Source organism: Sus scrofa, chromosome 4, assembly GCF_054392235.1.
Source record: "Sus scrofa isolate SSC_HxYL_T2T_F1_AM1 chromosome 4, Sscrofa_HxYL_maternal_Yorkshire_Landrace_v2.0, whole genome shotgun sequence".
Classification (NCBI taxonomy): Eukaryota; Metazoa; Chordata; class Mammalia; order Artiodactyla; family Suidae; genus Sus; species Sus scrofa.
Genome location: NC_139386.1, coordinates 89,040,763 through 89,060,403, shown reverse-complemented (window position 1 = coordinate 89,060,403; position 19,641 = coordinate 89,040,763). Strand labels below are relative to the sequence as shown.

The window sequence follows — 19,641 nt, the reverse complement described above, 5'->3', positions numbered from 1 at the left end:
AACAGGTGTTACCTAGATGACACCAAACACTACTAGCCACTGGCTTCCAAAGCAGAAAAGCAGGGCTGGGGGGAGGCCATAGGGAGAGGCGGAACAGGGATCTGATGGGTGGGTTTCTGCCACCCCCAAAGGGTTTTCAGAATCCAGGTACAGTTCAGGATCTCCATCCCGACTACACTTCCCCCTCTTGCCTAGCTGTGGTCTGATTATTTGAAACTTTAGCTATGAGAAAGTGCTGGTAGCATCCCAGAAGCCTTAATTGCCTTCGAGAGCTCAGACACTTCCAAATATCTTGTTTTAATCAGAACTTGGGTGGCAAGTGTTAAGCTAAAAGACAACAATTTAGAAAAAAGTGGAGTGGAAACTGGTCGAAGGGTGCTTCAGGAAGGAGAGATGGTGGGAGGGGATGGAAGGGCAAGGTTTAACCTCTGTGTTTCTAGAATGTTCTCTCCCCCACTTTCCCAGCACGGAGTTACAGGCTAGGATTGTGTCTCATCAGGGAGAAGGGTGAGGACCCTTTTCTGCTCCTTACTCAATGTCTGCCAGCTTCTTTCTCATCTTAGACTTGCCTTCTGGACCAACACTGACTGCAGCAGTCTGCCTTAGTCTGCCAGTTTTCCTAGCTGGGCAGGGCTCCTGTGTTTGCCCTTGTTCCTGGGACCTTCCCCGGGCTTTTTGGAAAATCGGGTACTGCATCTTTAAGGACCAGATTAAAAGAGAAAAGATACTTCGTTACCGTTGTTGAATACATACTGTATTTAACATTTTTTTTTTAATCCCAGAGAAGTGAAATGCAACATCTGTTCATGTAACATCCAAAGACTGACGACTCAGAATTTCCTAAATAAAGTCATTTTTAAGGCACTCTGCAGAGCCAGCTTTCATCTCTTCCTTCATGGGGGTTTGCTCCAAACTGTAGCAGAATACCTGGGTTCTCTTTCTTCAAAGTGACATACGCATGCTCATGCTTTTAACCTGCTCTTTGTCCTGACGACACTGAAAAACAGCACAATTCCCGCTGGGGGAACAGGAAAGGGAGGAAGTACATGGAGGAAGGTGGGTAAGGAGGGTACAGAGAGGACACACGTCAATGAACTGATGTGATGATAGTTGAAAAGAGAAGGAGCAGAAAGGGAATGGAACAGGGTCGGGTGGGCCAGATGGCTGGAAGCCAGTGAAAAATAGGCTACATTTCCCAGTGAGATTTAAATTAATCTTTTTTTTCCCCCATTTTTAAAGATAGGGCCAATAGAAGGGAGGTGTCTCAAAACTGTGGAAAATGTATATAATTTAAGTGTGCTTGCTTGTGCTTATGCACTAATGAAGGTTTGATTTTTAGAGATAGGTATGATGGGGGCTTCCGAAAAGCCCCCCTCTGATACAAAAATAATCTCCCTTACTGGCCCACTACTGTGCCTGAAATTCCCACTATTAGAGCCACTCCTTTGGATTAAGGCATTATCTGTAGCCCCTATTAAGACATAAATGCCACCCGGGAGGGGTACCGCTCAACTCTTTAGCACCCCCTGACTAAACTGTCTGTCACCTACCAGAGAGCAGGACCCTGAGAGCTGGGACTTAGGGCAGGGACATTCTGACTAATGGGGAAAGAAGGCTTGGCAATGTGGGATAGGGCGGCAGGGGGTGGGGGGCAGAGAGGGGGACAGGCTGGGCAGCTGGGAGTGTGGGTGACATAATAATTGCCCTGGGAGGCTACTCAGATGGGGGAGATAGGGTAGCAAAAAACTCTTCCCACATTGCAGGTTTCCTTAGGTTGTGTGTGTGTGTGTGTGTGTGTGTGTGTGTGTGTGTGAGTGTATGTTTGGGGGAGGGTGTCTAACAGTTTGTAGATGTTACAACATTCTGTGTATATATCTAATACAGAATTCACTTGGGCCCATTATGAACTTAGTATATAGTTAAGCATCTCTAAGGTTTATATATTGTGTGCCCATGTGTACACACACACACACACCACATTCACACACACATTTACTCACACTCAGCAGTGGAAACCTTGTAAGTGTGGTGTGTCTTCTTAGCTGTCTGGGATTTGGATGCAGTCCGATTCTTGGGGAAAGGACTGGCTTGGGACAATGTGACTCCTTCCTCTGTATCAGTGGACCTTCAATCAATTCAGGTGGCTCTGCAGAAATGGCCAAGGCTTGGGTTATTAAGACTGGGCATGGGCCTTCCCACCTGGATTGGGATTTGGAGACCCAAATGTCTCCAACGTTGGAGTTTGGGAGCCTGGGGGAAGGGCAAATGGCTAGGGAATATGGCAAAGGTAAGTTTCTGCTCCAAGGACAGCTAGAAGTCACCTGAGAGCAGCCCCCAGGCTGGGTGCAGGCACCAGTCTCCAGGTAGAACTGGTGGGACCCACTAGCCCTCCAGGGATCTGCTCAGGTAGGTTGACCTAATGTGGAAGGTTCTGTGGGAAGGGGCAGAGATGGAAGGTTCAGGGCTGGAGGACTGGGGAGAGAAGTCATAATTCCTCAATGGCCTTTTCTTATTCTTGGTGCCAAAGAAAGCTTGGGAAATAGGGGAAGAAGGACGTGGCTTTGAGGAGGGGCAAAGGAGAGAAGACACTAGAAGGGCTTCTCAACCCAAGTCTCATAGTAGAATCCTCTGGGTGACTTTTTAAAAACAGCAGTGCCAGGCTCTAACCCCACAGATTCTGCTGGAATGATTCAGGGAGGGGACCAAGCATGGGTTTTTTGGTAAGCTCCTCACGTGTCTCTAACATGCACGTGGTGTTAGTTGAAAAGACAGCACCACAGCAAATGAGAAGTCTAGTTCTGAGATGGTGAGGCTGGAGCTGACTGGCCCATCCCCACCATGCACACGAAGGAGGAGAGGGGGAGGGCTGGTGCGAAGGGGTAGGGGAGGCGGGAGGGTTCTGAGAGCTTCTGTGGGATAGTCGAGCCTCTGCTGATTTGTGTGGCTTTACAGCCTCACTCGCTGGTAGTTTCTAACCCCACTTCTGATTGAAAATCTGTGTGAAGGGGAGCTATTTGGGCAAAGGGAGAGAATTTTCCCCGTCTTCTGTGACTTCAAAGAGGACTAATTCACTGTGCCCTGGGGGTCAAGAAGACAAATTCTGGGGCTGGATGCTTCAAAAATGGAAGTAGATTTTCCGCTGTGTAATAAATCGATCAAACAATAAGCAAGGCAATAAAGAAAACAATGCACACAGTTTTTGCCCTTTTAGGGTGGTTTTTCCCTCACCCCTCTGATCCTGGTGACATACTCTTTGCCCTTGGTCACTGGAAGGCACCCAACCTGGCCATGTAGGGGAAAGAGGATTGCTTTGGCCCTGGTTCTCCAAGGATCAGAGCAATCTAGAGAGACTATTAACGGTGGTCACACACGTAGAGAAGGGAGAAAGAGGGGAGATACACATTCCCTCTGTTTTTCACCCAGAAGGGTAGGGAAGGAAGGCAGGGTTTGGGAACCGATGCTGGAATATTTTAGATGTCTGAAGTCTGAGCTGACCAGCTCTTTATCCCAGCTTCACTTAGAGGGGTGGGGATGGACTTGAGATCTGGATGGACCCAATCTTTCCACACAAAAAGATACAGCAGGCACAACTCCTATTTCAACACAGCTCCCCAGGAGTCAGCCAGCCAGCCCAGCCAGCCCATGGGGAGTGCGGCACGGCACATAGTGGGGTGAGAGGAGGGTACAGGTCATGGGATGAAGGGATGGGAGGATGGCGAGGAGACAAGGTAGGATGGCATCCATTTTAATGGGAAGTCAGCTGTCCAGGGCTTCAGCTTCTGGAGCCACCAGCCACTGCTCATTTCCTCCTCTTTAGTCTCTGCCATGTGGTTCTGCTCCTGGGGGTGCCTTGTCCTACTAGGCGACCTGTATGTAGACATGGAAACATGTAAATAAAATGGACATTAAGACAGTGCCAAACAGATGTTTATAATCTGGGCTCCATATGTAGACTGCATGGGGACAATGACCCTGAAATTTTATGCAAAACTATGAGTATCTACATATACACCACATTATCAAGATAGTCTATAGAATTTACGTGGTTCTTAAAAATGATTCAAAACTAAAATAATATTAAGGGATTCTAGATGGTCTATAGGTACAACCCATTAGCAAGGCACAAAACGATCTACAGATATGGGTGGGAATTCCATACCTCCCCCATGACCTTGTTTCTCAGCATCCAAAGGCATAAAGTAATTTGTAAGAATCGCTGATTCACCAGAACCTTATGGCTCACCCTGTACTCCTGTGCATGGACACATATTCCAACTGTGCTAAAACTTTTTGAACATGAGTCTGTATTATTCAACTTGAAGTTGTCCCTCAGCTTTTCTTTTTTTCTATTTTGTGGATACTTGTATACCTGTGGTCCTCAGGAAGTGGGTGAACTAAACTTTTTAGATAAAAAGGGTATTTCTGGAGTTCCTGTTGTAGCACAATGGGATTTGCAGCATATCTGGAGTGAAGGGATGCGGGATCAATCTCTGGCCTGGCACAGTGGCTTAAGGATCCAGTGTTGCTACACCATAGGTCGCCACTGTGGCTCAGGTTCCATGGGGTGCCAAAAAAGGCAAAAAGGGGGGGTATTTTTGAATACATGAAAGGAGCTGCTCTGAGGTCAGTCCAAGTATTGGACATCTTATTTCTTCCCTGATCACTTCCTGATCACTTTATATTTTGTGTTGTTGATATTCTGTGTTTGCTTACAGGGATGTACTGTTATCATGACACAACAAGTTTTTAAATTATAAATGAACTTTGTTGCCTTTTCAGATATTTTATGCATGGTTTCAGTTTCAGGAAGAAAACAAATCCCAAATTCTTATGGAGAGGGTCAAATAAACTTGTTCCAGTTATTTGAGGTTTGCAGACATCCCCATTATACATACAGATGGGGACTTAATAGCCTAGAAACCATACACCCTGTGTTCTGGAATAGCTGCCATGCTCTAGGGTCAATAAATGCCAGTTCCCCTTCCTGAGGTGACGGATTGGTCAGAGACACTGATTGTGCCAGGCTCTGAGTGATGTCTTGCATGGCCCAGAGTGACAGACATGGTGGGTGATGGGGGAGCATGGGGTACCAAGTAGGTACAGGTGTGTAGAGGCTTTGAAACAACCTCAGAGTCTGTCTGCTGCTCCTGGACCACACTGGAGAGATGCCTGTGTGCGACAGCCACATCATCATGATGACCACCATACGTGACTATTATGCTCATTATCATATTACTTGTATTACACTAATTGTACTGTAAGGGTGCCTTTGGGCTAGCATATATATATTTTATGTACAGAAAACATTTAACTGCATGATTAAGTTCCATCTATCAGTTTTCCCCAAGGCAAGTCACCAGAGGCTCAGAGCTCTCTATCGATGTGCTCTCACAAGCTTAAAAACTTTAAGGGGGTGACTGTGGCACTCAGGACAGGTCTTCTTCCCATTTCACAGATGGAAAAGTACAGGTGACCTGAGGAGAGGAGCTGCATAATAAAGCCAATTCCAAATCAGACTTCAGCGGGGGGCGGGGGGGGTGTCTCAGATTTCCTGGGCCCTGAGACCACCCTGAGCATTTGAAATAGGCTTGGGAAATGCTTCCTTCTCTGCTGAAAAGACAAGATTGTCCCGGCTGCAGAAAGTCTGGAATCCTATTGAGTTTAAAGCTGTTTATTCTCTCCCAAGAAATGCCCCATTTCCTTTCTGATAAACATGACCAAGGAAGGCATTTCTCTTGTTTGATTCTGTGAGTGGCTCTCAGGAGCAGGTAATTTCTTGCTTTTTCAGAAGATCCATCCAAATTCTTCAGGTGGGGTAGTAAATGAATCGTTAGTCTCTGATGCATGTGTGCATGTGTGCGCGAGTGTGTGTGCGTGCGCGCGTGTGCATGCTCATTCATGAGCACTGTACATGAAGACGGAGGTGGGGTAGCAACTCAGTCCCTGTTCATTGAACATGTATACACAGAGTTCTTTCTTTGCTAATTAATTAGAAGTAATAGCATCTTATAGTTTCCGGTATGTGAGGGAGTGAAGTGAGAAATAATCTAATTGGCTGTCTTATTTTCAAAGCCCAGTTTAATGAAATAGTTCTCAGCCTGAAGTGCATGTATTATCTTTCTTGTTATTTTTCCAATTAACATTTCATTGGATCATGTCTGTGTGGACTGTTCTAATTGTATTGAAGGGATGGAATGAGAGCAGATGGAGAGACAACCAGCTGTTTCTGTCCTCACAGAGCCTGTATACTGATGTGTATACTGATGTGGCTGTGGATTTTCCCAGCGCCTTTCCCTGGAATAGCTCAACGAGCTTGACAGAGTGCTGCCTTGTCACCTAAGCCATCCTCCTGGATTGCTAGGGCCAGAAAGGCGAATTCCCCTCACAGGCAGATGAAGGGAGCATTTGCCAAGTTTCTAGGGGTTCCTGTGATGTGTGACCTGGAAGGGGAAAATGAGTAGCTCCCAAAGTTTTCTGTGAGTATCATCTACCTGCCTGGAACACAGTAAACATGTTGCAAGAGTGAATACTTGGGGAGTTCCCATCGTGGCTCAGCAGTTAGTGAACCTGACTAACATCCATGAGGACACGGGTTTGATCCCTGGCCTCACTTAGTAGGTTAAGCATCTGGCATTGCTGTGAGCTGGTGTAGGTCACAGACGTGGCTCAGATCCAGTGTTGCTGTGGCATAGGCCTGAGGCTACAGTTCCGATGGGATCCCTAGCCTGGGAATCCACATATGCTTCGTGTGTGTCCCTAAAAGACAAAAAAAAAAAAAAAAAAAAAAAAAAGAGTGAATACTTGTTGCAAGAGTGAGTAGCTAGAGGGGCCTCACGTACCCTTCCATATCTGCTTTTCTTGTGGAAAGAATGATGTCTAGAAGATGGTATGAAGCAGGGCTGGGGCTGGGGTGAGGCAAGCCAGGTGCCCAAGACAGACACTGAAGGGGGGGGTCTCTCTCATCAGATGCAGAATTGGTGTTTGCAAACAGGAGTGAGAGCCTTCTTAGATTTTCCAGCTCAGGCACCTTGGTTGGTTTACGCTAGTACCGGGCCTGGCCTGAAGCAAAACAGCCTATCCTCCAGGCTGAGAGCAGACTCACACTCAGCCATCTCTCCATTCAAATGTTTCAGGTGCACCATCAGAGCCCCTGATGATCCCCAGGGAGGTCTGAATGCAGCTGGGCCTCTGCTCTGTGTGTTGGCCTTCTCCCCTCATTGCTGTCATCTAAATGGCTATTCTCCCTTCTCTTGGGCATTTCTGACCTAGCATCCAGCTGTTTGAAGGGTCAGACCACATTTTCTGGGTTAGCCAAGGACAAATTGGAGCCTAGAGGCAGAGAAGAGCTTCCTTTGTGTGGTCACATGGCCTGTGGCCCAAAGGCCTGGTGTCATGTTTATCTTGGTGAGAAGGTTTTCTCTGGGACTACTCTCCATTGGGCAAAAATCACCTCTCTCCCTAGAAAGCCTGTGGTAGGGCCCAACTGGGGGGTGAGGCACAGATGGGGAGTATGGGGGCAGGGGTCTTTGGGAAGTAGCCTTGAAGCAAGCTGTGTAGCTAGTCCAGGCAGGACAATGTGAAATTGGGCCATAGCTGGCCAGGCAGACAGAGAGAGAGGGGCCCGAGCCAAACATGCCTCCAGTGTGGTGAGATGGCCTCGGGGGAGGGGACAGTGTAGGAAGAAGTATTCCCTCCTTTTGTGTGTACCTATGTGAGCAAATCCGTAATATTACCTTCAAATTGTGGAGTCTCAGCCAAGATTTGCAGCATCAAAAACTGTGCAGGTAGAGACAGGCCAGGAGAGACCCACATAAAGGTATATAATAATCACAATTATTTTCCCCTCTGTATCTCTTGCCTGAGCTCATGGTAGGGACAGTGTCGCTGTCCCTGGCTGGCTTCCCCAGTAGGTTTAAACTAGGCAAACCGTGCTGGGATTTCAAGTCTGGCCCAGATCTGATCAGCCTCTTTTCCTTTCTAAAATGCCTCTTGGAATTCCAGCTCTAAATTACGCTGAGAACTGCTTTCTACAGGGTTATGCAGTGGTCTCCCTTGCTTGACTGCCAGGGTCCAGGCCTCTCCATCAAGGTATCTGGGGCAGAATCAGGGGAAGCTCAAAGCCCCCATCCTACCCAAGGCCAGGCTCCCTTGGCAGGGAGAGTGGGTTTCCTTGAGATGGTCTTGGCCTTCTAAGTTGATGGGGCTTGAGGATCTGCAGCTAGTCCTGTGTCCTGGGATTCTACTGATGTGACAACACCTTACATCAGGTGGCAATTTAGACATTCTGGAGTGTTTCTAGATGTTATCCCACTGTGTCTTCCTGACCACGATGTTGGCTGAGCTGTATTAGTGGCTCAGTTAACAAAGGGGAAAATCAAGGCTGAGATGAATTATGTGATTTGCTGAAAGTCTAGTTCACTAGCAGGCTTTAGAAAACATCAAGTCATGCTGAGGTCCTGGGCTCTGGACTCCTACCTCAGAGAACCCTTCCTTCCAATGCAGAGGAGGAAGGAAATCACTTGAAGGCACAGAGCCTGAGAGCTGAACCCAGACTCTTTGGGAAAGCTTATTCTGTCTTGTCAAAGTGCATTCGGCGATCCATCAGAGCAGCTCTGCAAAGACACCCTCTGCTAGTCAGTCAGCCTTGTCCAAGGAATAGCAGTGGCAGGATGGGCAGAGAAGAGTGCGTACTCTTAACTAGACAAAAAATGCTCCCTGAGAATGGAGTAAACATGTGGAGCCAGAAGACTGAAACTCAAGTCCTCAGAGCACCACTGATGCTAGTATGACCTTGGGCTGGCCACTTGACCTTCAACTCCCTCATCTGTAACCTGAAGGACATAAAGCAGATCTTCCAGGATGGTTGAGGATAAAAGGACAAAATAATTGTGTCTGTGCTTTGCAAACTGTAACACACTAATCAAATGGGTGTTACTGTTCTCAATGACAATAGGAACAGAAAGATTAGACCCATACTAAGATTTTCTGTCTTGAATAGAGATGTTTTATACTCTACCCAAAGAAAATGAAAAACCCTTTGTAAACTGTAAAGCACTGCACACCTCAAATGAATTGTTAAGAGGACTGAGGTTAGTTAGGGATGGGATCCACCATGGGAGGGCGTGTGGCTGACCGAGATAAGCAAAGGCACTCCATCTCCCCAGGTGCATTCCTACAGCACTGCTTAAGGATGGCCAAATAACCTTGGCCATCCTCTGGCCACTGAGCTGGCAACTCTCCTGAAGGCCTTCCACAAGCTGGTGTGTCCCACCAGGCAAACTGGAACCAGATGTACTCAAGATCTCAAAAGAAATTAATGGCAGTAAGACTCTAGGGTAAAAATATCCATGTGCACTGAGCTTGCTCATTCCACTCTCTTTCTATCTAAGGATCATTTAGGCTTAATTATAGCGTTCAGGCTTTCATTGGGGTTTTGATTAATTTTCTTTTCAGCTTGAAGCGTGTGTGAGTGTAGTGGGTCTGTGTGTGTGTTTACATCTTTCTTTGCAACTCAGTTGGGAGCTGGCTCTGGCAATGTTTAATTGTGCCCTCAGTTTGAACAAGAACGTTCAATGTGCCAACAGGCGCTTGGAAAGCCATTGTTTCCAATGCCTCCACCCCAGAGGCTGCCCCTGCTGCCTTGAGGGATGGCGGGTGGCAGGGCCTTGCTCAGCTGGGACCTCAGCTGTGGGATGCATGCGCTCCTCCTCCTTTTATGCTCATGGTGTTTCAGGGATTCTGAGACCAAGAGAGCAGATTTCCTACTCCACTAATTACCGGTACTGTGCTAAGAGCTGCTGAGTGACAGCCAGCTCACCCACACTGCAGACCCTGACAGGCATTTTTCTGGGCAAATCTCCCTGGGGATTACATGATTTTCTACATTAGAAAGCAGTGTTACTTCTCTTATTTTAATATGTCCACTTAGCAGACTGGGAGGGATGACATGACCGTGTAGGTGAAAGTGAACTGCTTTCTCCTTTCCCTCCTTCTCTTCTGTGCCCTCTAGGCAGGGAGCTACTGAGGTGGCATCTTAGTAACATGTAACAAGCATGGGGTGTGGAGCCAAGTGGCTCTGTCTGAATCCTAACTTCTGACATTTTTCTCTTTGTGAGCCTTTGGATGAGTCACTTAGCCCCTTTGGATCTCAATTTATTGTCTGTAAAATGGGGATAATAATAGCAATATCAACAATATTATACTCATGAGACTGTTTGGGGATGAGAAAATGCATGCGGAAGCCCTTGGGGAAACACTCCATAAATCACAGGTCTCTTATTTTATTGCTCGAAACTGCTGCTGAGAACATTATTTTAACCAGTGAGATATTCTTAGCACCAGGAAAGGGGAGGGGAGTTGTAAAAAGGCCCATGGGATGGGAGGTAGAGAAGGAATCAGCCTCCAACTTTCCCAGGTGCTGTGGACCAAAGCAATGACCTGGGGAGGTAAAATGCTGCAAAAGGCCCAGATTAAGAGTTCAATCTCAAAACGGCTGACACAGATAAAAGGGAATCAGGGACATTTGTTTTTGGACATAATTGTTAAAAGGATTTTCCCCTGTTCTTTCAAGGATGGATTTAATTGTCTTTAGTGCTAAGAGGGTGAATGACTCAAGGATAGTGACAATGTTTTGGTAGAGACAAGATGAGAACTGTGGTTCTCAGGTCCGTGGGACCATGCCACAATATGAGATATGGGAGACCCAGGGTCTTTTCTTGGTTCTGCTACTAATTATTTGAGCCTGAACAGATGCGCTAATATATCTGGACTTCAATTTCCTTGAGATCATGGAATAAAACATCTCAAGGGTGACTAAAGCATCTAAGACTTATGAAATGCTTTTTTCCACATAGGACCCAAAAACTCTTGTGCCAACAGTCAACTGTTATGTGTATGTGTGTTTAGAATCCAAAGATAGTACTAAGATCAGCCAACTAAAACCTAATCAAGTCACACATAAGTCTCTTTAAATTTTTTGTTTGTTTGTTTTTTAAGGCTGCACCCATGGCATATTTAAGTTCCCAGGATAGTGTCAAACAGGAACTGCAGCTACCAGCCTACACCACAGCCACAGCAATGCGGGATCTAAGCTGCATTTGTGACCTACATCACAGATCAGGGGAACACCGGACCCCTAACCCACTAAGCAAGCCCAGGGATCGAGCCCATATCCTCATGGACACTAGTCAGGTTCTTAGCCCACTGAGCCACAGTGGAAACTACCAAGTCCCTTTAAATTAATGGCACCTGGTATCAGACTTAAGGACTGTCAGAGGAAGAAAGGCCTGGTGGGAGGGTGGAGGTGACCCTAACAGAGACTTCAAGGTGAATTCTCTCTTGCTGGGGAGACTTTCATTTAACAATGTCCTGACTAAGCTGAAACGTAATGATTTAAGGATGAGAGAAAGAAAAGGGAACATTTCCTTGTAAAGCAACTCTAAAGTAATAGGCTGCAGAGCAATAGAGCATTCTGCCAAACTGATTTCAGAATTGAGAGACCCAACCATAGAGTTGACAAAAGTATCACTGACAATAGTCATAATATATATTTGCACAGTGCTTTTAAATTTTATAAGCACTTTCACATCTATTTTTCTCAATTTTGTTATTACTTAACTTTCCAGAAAACTGGCCTGGGGTCATTTCTTTTAAAATTCTGAAAAGTATGAGTTTTCAGTGGGAACAAGTCTATCTAAGTAGGTAGCACTTTGCTTTATAAATACAGATGTACCTCTGAAAAAGTTATGCTATACGCGCATGTAATTGTGTAAGTCATATCTTATTTTCATGGGCAGAAATCTTGTGTAGGATTTTGTAACATAAAAATACTTTCTGATTAATATTTTGTCTGTTAAAATTTTTGATTTTTAAACATCAGGTTTTCTTAAAGTAAGGCCACATGGATTAGATTCCAAGATCAGTATCCACACTCCAGAATTCCATAAGGATAGCATCTAATTCAATCACAGGGAGAGATTCCTGTTTCTGATGTCAGCATGGAAATTAAGCAGTTTCATATTTAAACCATGGAGCTCTCTGGGGCTACCTCTTCCATAAAATAAGGAGGCATGGAAACGGCCAGGGAATCCAAATGTAATAGCTGAATTATTTCTAAATGGAATGTCTCCAGGTCTTCTGTGAGTCACCGATGTGTCATTAATGTGGTGTTATAAATAGCTCAGCTTGCCATCAATAACTAATCTATGAGAGAGTAGCTGGTGGTTGGGGTGTGAGTTAACACTACATAATTTAGAATGGATCTGTTAACCCTGCAAAGAAGCACCATCCTCTGGGATTAGAACCTGAAATAAATTAGATTAAACTGCATTGTTAATAAAAGTAATAAACAAGTCTTCCTGCTTTTCCTTCTCCATCTTCAAACTCTGATAAAAGACAGATCATTGGAGCCAACTACAGGAGTGCAGTAACTGCTCCAAATATTAACTCTCTCACCTCTGAAATTAAGCTGGCAATATACACCCACAGACTACGCAATGACATTGTGAGAATTTTATAATTATTGGCATGGGGGATTTTGAACAAGGATCTATCTATCTATCTATCTATCTATCCATCTATCTATCTATCAAATTAGTACTATTGAGAATAAAGGGAAAAGCTCTTTTTGTGGTGATTTGAGCCAGAAGAGCCGGAAAAGTCCTTATTGTAAATACTGTAAACCTCAAAGTTTTTATTGGCCTGACTAAAGTCAGTATGGTCTCTCATCTCTATTGGTCGGATCTCAGCAATACAAGTTTGCCTACTGTGAGTGATTCAGATTTTCATTAGGAGCTCTGAAGTTAAGCATTTATTAAGTACTTCCTCACAAATGCTCAAGTAGTTAAAGTTTAGCTTCTGTGAAACTGAGCTAAAATAAACATATAGATACACAAAGTATGTGCAGTGTTTGCATAAAAGCTATAAGTACACATGCAAGTACAGCTGGCAAATCTGCTAGTAATTATGCTATCTGCATTCTGGCCTGTGTGCTTGCATGTGTGAATGTGTGTGCACATATGCAAACATGTTCATTCTATGTGTTCAATCATTCAGAAACTAAAAAAAAAAAAATCCAAAGAATAAAAATATTATTCTTATTTGTTGAAATGTTCTTGAAACCCTACATGGGTTCATGTTTCATAAATAATTATCTTTTTGTAAACGTAGGGCTGGTAATGGGAACAGAATAAGAAGCTGTAAATCACAACTCAGATCTCACTAAAAATCTGGTGAAGGACCAATATATCACAGATGCTACAGAATACAGAAACTATTTATCCAAATACTGTGACTGAGGATACTCTGAATAAGCAGTTTTTGGAAAGAGGTGGGTAGATGGAACCATTGAGAGTCTCCATCAGTTAGAACCACTGTCAGCACCTCGGACAGTTCCTAGGACGCTCTCCTTCAGAATGGAGCCAGTTTTCTAAGTGTTTCTTTCATTCCAGGGAGTGTGTAGCTGATCTGATGATTAACTAATACATGCACAGGTATTATTTTTCTTTTTTTCTTTTTCTTTCTTTTTTTGTCTTTTTAGGGCCTCACTCACAGCATATGGAGGTTCCCAGGCTAGGGGTTGAACTGGAGCTGTAGCTGCTGGCCTACACCATAGCCACAACAATGCCAGATCCAAACTGTGTCTGCAACGTACACCACAGCTCATGGCAATGCCAGATCCTTAACCCACTGAGTGTGGCCAGGGATCGAACCTGCATCCTTATGGATACTAGTTGGGTTCATTACCTCTGAGCCACGACAGGAACTCCCACGGGTATTATTTTTCAGTAACAAAGCATTCCCTTCTCTTTCCATTGCCCATTCTCTTCACCACCTGACTTTCATTCCATCCCCTTCCCCAGCACCCTCCAGCTGGACAGTGGGACTCTCTTACAAACACCTGGTGTGGATGTTCTCACTCTCACTTCAAATTGGTTGGGAAGCAGCATTTACCACAGGCACTGTTTAGTTTCGTTTCCATCCCCTGCATCTCACAGGAAAGAAATGGTCAAGAGTTCAGATAAAAGAATCATCCTGGTCAGCTCCAAAATATGGCTACTTGCATGGTAATCACAGCAAGTCTGTCAAATCAGTGATTTCTTTATTCCTAAAAGGAAGGGACTTTTCCTAAGGATTATGGTTCTACCACCCAAAGAGCAGCTCCACTCTTCACAAGTGGCTGCAAAGGCTGGCAAACTGCGAGGTCTGCTTTGGCTCAGAAACTCAGTTTGGCTCCTGCCACCCCTGGCAACCTCCCTGCGTGTCTCAGTGGCATGTGCTCCACACACAGTCAGGCCAGTCTGCTTCTACTTAGGAGGGATCACAACCAGAGGTGGCCCCCGCTTGGGCCTCCACATGAGGACCTGGGCATCGTTGGCATTGGGTTTCACTAGTGCGTTGGGGGGGATGGGCTCCATCCGGCTCAGGATCCGGGGCTGCTCCTGCTGAGTCCTGCCTACCAGCCGGGCACGTTGCCCCAAGAGCTGAAGAGGGTCCACCTCAATGTCCACCCTCATCCTCCACTTGATGGTCTGCAGAATGATCTTCTCTTTGGTGGTGGTGTTCATGGCCACCAGCCAGGTAGTGAAACTTTGGTCCCTCTTGATCCTCGTGAGCAGAGGCACATTGCTGTCACTCACTGGCACTGCCCACGTCACACTGGGGTAGAAATTGTCATTCATGCTGACGGAGAACCTGGAGATCTTGTTGGTGGGGCCAACCAGGGTCACAGTCTCTGTAGTGTTCCCGTACCAAGGGTAGCTCACCCCATCTGAGTCACTGATGGCTTTTACTCTCCCTTCCCTCAAGTCAGGAAGTTCCCAGCTTGACCTGGCAAAGCAGAAGAGATGCACAAGAAAAGAAGAGGCTGAATGAATTTTTCAAAAGCTGGAGAGGTGCCCACCACTTACGAACACAGTCAACTTGGGCAAAATGGGAAGCTCAGAGGGGGAATTCAGGCCAAAAAGTTCTATGCTGTGCTGCTTCAGGATTAAATGAGAACAAATCAAAACAAAACAAAAATACAAAAGCAATACCAAAAACAAGTTAAATTAAACCACCTCTGGTCCAACTGGAAGCCAAAAGCTCAAAGAAACAATAGTGATACACACAAGAGGCATCAATTACTTGGAATGGTGCAGTTGTAATGGACTTTCTAGAAGCATTCCATTGCAAGACCCACTTTCCCAGGAAGTATGTGTGTGTAAGGTTTGTTTGTTAAGAGAAGGTGGTAGCTGAAATCTGATGTACTTGGAAGGAAGAAACAGGGGCAAAGAAGGGCAAAAGGAGGTAAGGTCAAAGGTTATACTGATTTCCTAGGAAATCACGGGAGTAGAATTTCTACTCATCGAAGAAAGTTGTTTAAATTACAGTCAATGGCCAATCCAGAACTTATAAAACATATACATAGAAACTCATTACATAAGAGATAGTGGTCACCTTTGGGAAACCACCTCGATGTACAAGTTGTGCCATAGACTGGCATATATAGCCTCAAATATGCTGTTCTTCCATCAACTCTAAGTCCAGGCTGGAAGTCTACTTGCTTAGTTTAATGAACTTGCCATTCTTGGCACTTTGCTACTTCTCCTGACTGCCCCCAACCTTGAACAGAAGGAAGGAGGAAGCTATGTGCCCTATCTCAGCCCATGTCTTTCCCCCATTGTCATTATCATCCTCAAGCTGATACTTATTGAATGCTTACTCTATTCCAACCAATGTGCTGAATAATTATGTTTTCTTAGTTAATGCTCAAAATATCCTACAAGATAAATAAATACATTTTTATTTCCATTTACACATCAGAGGATGGAAGCTTAAAGATGTTAAGGTACATGCCAAGGTTCTACAGATTGTAAGAGGTGGAGCTGGGAGTTGTCCAAGGTCTATGCTTTTGACCACTGTGCTACACTGCTTTCTGAAGTGCCCTTACATGATGCTGGAGGAAGCCAGAGTGGAGGAGAGTCAAGCTATCCAATGAACTATCAGCTCTCAGAGCAGCCATGGGGAGCTGGACTGGTCCCTAATAGGGGCAGACATTTAGTTAGTAGAGTCTGGCTAAGCACCCTCCATTTATCCAAAATTTCCTGAGACCAAGAATGATTCTCAGCACTGTTTTATAAGAATTTAATAATTAAAGAAAGAAATGAGACTGCTCCACTCCTCAGCTTAGAGGTGGCAGTCTTGTTTGATATAAAGTTCTTCCTGGACTTCCCATCGTGGCTGAGTGGTAATGAACCGGACTAGGATTGATGAGGATGTAGGTTCAATCCCTGGCCTTGCTCAGTGTGTTAAAGATCCAACATTGCTGTGAGCTGTGGTGTAGGTCACAGGCGTGGCTCAGATTCGATGTTGCTGTGGCTGTGGCATAAGCTGGCAGCTGCAGCTCTGATTCAACCCCTGGCCTAGGAACTTCCATGTGCAGCAGGTGCGGCCCTAAAAATAAATAAATAAATAAATAAATAAATAAATTTCTCCTATGAAGTGACAGAAGATCCTGAAGGACTTTATACTCATGGCCTCAGAGGGAGTTGCATTGCCAGGTTAATACTGAAATGTCTCAGAATCCTTCACATGGGGACATGGAGACACAAACTGCTGCCTCTTGCTGTCACTACAGCACTCTCTATGCTAGTTATCTTCAGCCCAAAGGGAAGAGAAGCCTGGATTGCTGGAGAGGAGTTGAGCTCACAGCCACACAGGAAACTTTTCTCTTGCTTCCATGCTACTATAACTGTAGTGTATAATGGTTGGCAGAAACTAAGTAAGAATTGACTTGATGGAGAAAGTTGGAGATAACACATTTTTCTACCCATGCTAGTTTTAATTGAGCCAAGGAGTAGCTCCCAGGTAAATCTATAGTCACTTGTTACTGTACAAAAGGGAATCAGTATTGTTTGAGTGGGATATAATTATACATGGGTCAGGTCAAGTGAGAAAAAAATCTGCCCGTTGGGTTAATGAAATGGCCACACTGGAGGCAGATTTATTCCCCCAGTCAAAGGTTGAGACAATTATTCAGTCACCAGCCATTCATTTTCTGTGTTGCCTCAATCCTGTTCTTTGTTTTTGTTACAGTGTCTGGGCCCTGCTGGCCTTTGGTATCCTCTGTGGGGCCAGAGGATGAGTATTCTCAGTAGTATAAAATCAAACTTACTCTCCTGAACTAAACACTGGGCCAGCTCTGGCATGTTGCCTGGAGAATTTGGCTTGCTATAACACTGTTCTTTTCAGGACTGGATCTCTTGCCATTCTATTCAATTACTTTGTCTACAGAGTCTTTACAATTCATATTTGTGCCTCCATTTTCCTGCCCAGAGCTACATGAGCAGAGACTTGGGCTCAGAGTCTAGATATTATGGGAAAATCTCAAAGCTTAGTTGGGTCCCAGATTTTCTGAAAACAGAGATAATATAATAAAGCTGTATTCTTATGCCTATCTTGAAAGACAAGAAAGATCACCTTGTCTTGAAGTAGTCTCTAGAACAGAGACATAAAGTAGGATTCTCAATCATCACAACAAAACAAAAGCACCTGGCTCAGTGTAGCCAATGGGTGTGGTGACCTGGGGAGGCGGCTACATACTCATTCCATCCATTGCTGTGACTTCTGCCATTGCTCAATTGGAAATCTCTTGGATCTAAGGCATGTTCTCTTCCACAGCCCCAGGGACCCCAGGACTATATCATTACGGGAGGATTTGATTTTTGGAAGTGGCCAAAATTTATTATGACTTATGCCTAGTGAATAGGGAGTAGATTTTTTTTTTGGAAAATTATCATATCATTTTTCTTACTTTTATGAAAAAATAGGTATTAATGTACATTCCAATGTGGTGGATTTTTAGTTTTTATTTTTGCAAAAAGAGTTATGTCTATAAAATGCATGACTGTTTTACATAGCTGAGAAGTTGGCTTTGATAGTAGCTTTCAAAGAGGTTCCTGATAAGTTCCAAGAATGGTAACAACACTGGAATCACTCTATGACCATTTAAGAGGACCTCTTCGAATGGAATGCCAAAGGCATGTCGAATTCCACATAGCCCATGCCAAACTCACCATCTCCACCATAAACCTAGACCTGCCCCCTGTCTCAGATGCAGGCTTTAGCCCGCTGCTCACCCCATCTTCCAGGCCAGAAGTCAGAGTTCTCTTTGGCACTTCCTCTCCCCGCTCCTGGACTGCCACAGCTACTTGCATTTGCTCCATAAGTGATGCTTGAGTTTATCTTCTTTTCTCCATCCAGTCTCATTGTCCTCATTTAATCCAAGCCCTCAGCATCTCTTACCTAATCTACTGTAATGGTCCATACTCGCCTCTCTATGTCCACCCCTGATCCTCCTCCAATTCATCTTTTAGGCTGCACTGGTGCTCAAAAGGGCAGATCTGATTATGTCTTTTCTATACCTAAAACCCTTCAAAGGCTCCTTTACGTGGGCATCACTGGCATCACCTACAGGATAAAATTCAAGTTCTTTTTAGGACATATATGGCCCTCTGAGGTCTGGCCTCGTCCCTACATACCAGGCTGTTTCTCACTTGTGCCCCTTTGCTCATGCTGTGCCCTTTGACTGACTGCACTTCTCTTTCCCCTCCAAAATCTCACTGTATTTAACTACTCATTTTGTGAATCATTGCATACATCATCTCCAGGAAGGTGGAGATGATGTATGCAATGATAAAGTGGCCAAAATTTATTATGACTTATGCCTAGTGAATAGGGAGTAGATTTGTGCTCCCATGGATATATCCATGATCTTTACAGATCCCAGGTTACATTAGAATTGTGCTCCCATGGATATATCCAGATCTTTACAGATCCCAGGTTACATTAGAATTGTCTGTTTATGTGTTTGTCTTCCTCATTAGATTACAGTTTCCTTCAGGCTTGAGGTTGTGAGTTGTTTTTTTAATCACTACTATCCAGCTCATTACTGGCATGTAGTAGATCATAATCTTTGTTGAAGGAATAAATAAATGTTTTATTTGAATCACTTTCATTTCTATATACCTGGAACTTGGCAGACTTGTATATAATGAAGTGATTTATCACAGTTTTATACTCTATATATATTCACTCACCTTAAAAAAAAAAAACAAACCTAACACTTACTATTCATTTAGGATCTATTATTAGATTAGCACCATGCTTAATGCTGAAAATGATTTATTCTTGAGGGGGACATGAACAAGCCACACATAAATGAAAAATGAATGAATTGGTGAATATAAATATTTTTAATGACAATTCATGCCACCATATACCCACATTTTTATATGACACATACTCTGAGTGATACAGGAAGTCAGAGACATGGACTTCCATGTAAGGCCACAGTAAGGGGGAAAATCTGCAGAGGAAATGGGAAGTAAAGTGGTGGGATTAAAGAGAAGCACTCCCAGGTGGGAGGTTCCATCATGGGCAAACATGTGACATCCAGCATGAACATGGAGGATCATCTAGGAATGCTTGTGTTGGGAAGAGTGGAGACCAGGCTGGCTGGGAGGGTAGCATCAGTCTGTGAAGTGCCTTCCATAATGTGGGCTTAGGCACTGGGCTTCCTCCTAGGGGTGGTGGGACTTTTGTGCCAGGGAGAAGGGTGATATGAAAAGGAGAATTAGAGCCCTAAAGGGAAGGGGGAATAAG

At 44.6% G+C, this 19,641-nt stretch overlaps 1 protein-coding gene across 4 annotated transcripts in view; it reads right to left on the bottom strand.

The window, feature by feature from the left end:
- Window positions 1–732: 732 nt before the first annotated feature.
- The window catches only part of FAM78B (family with sequence similarity 78 member B), a 105,229-nt gene continuing 86,320 nt past the window's right edge, over window positions 733–19,641 (bottom strand). The window contains exons 2-3 of one of the 4 annotated variants that reach the window (XM_085022540.1): window positions 13,892–14,826; window positions 733–3,867 (exon numbers count right to left, since the gene is read on the bottom strand). In XM_085022540.1, the coding sequence (XP_084878666.1) occupies window positions 14,304–14,826 (523 nt within the window). In that variant the 3' untranslated portion in view covers window positions 733–3,867; window positions 13,892–14,303. The remainder of the gene's footprint in view (window positions 3,868–13,891; window positions 14,827–19,641) is intronic. The other 3 variants (XM_085022539.1, XM_021089485.2, XM_085022541.1) reach the window with 3 other exon arrangements.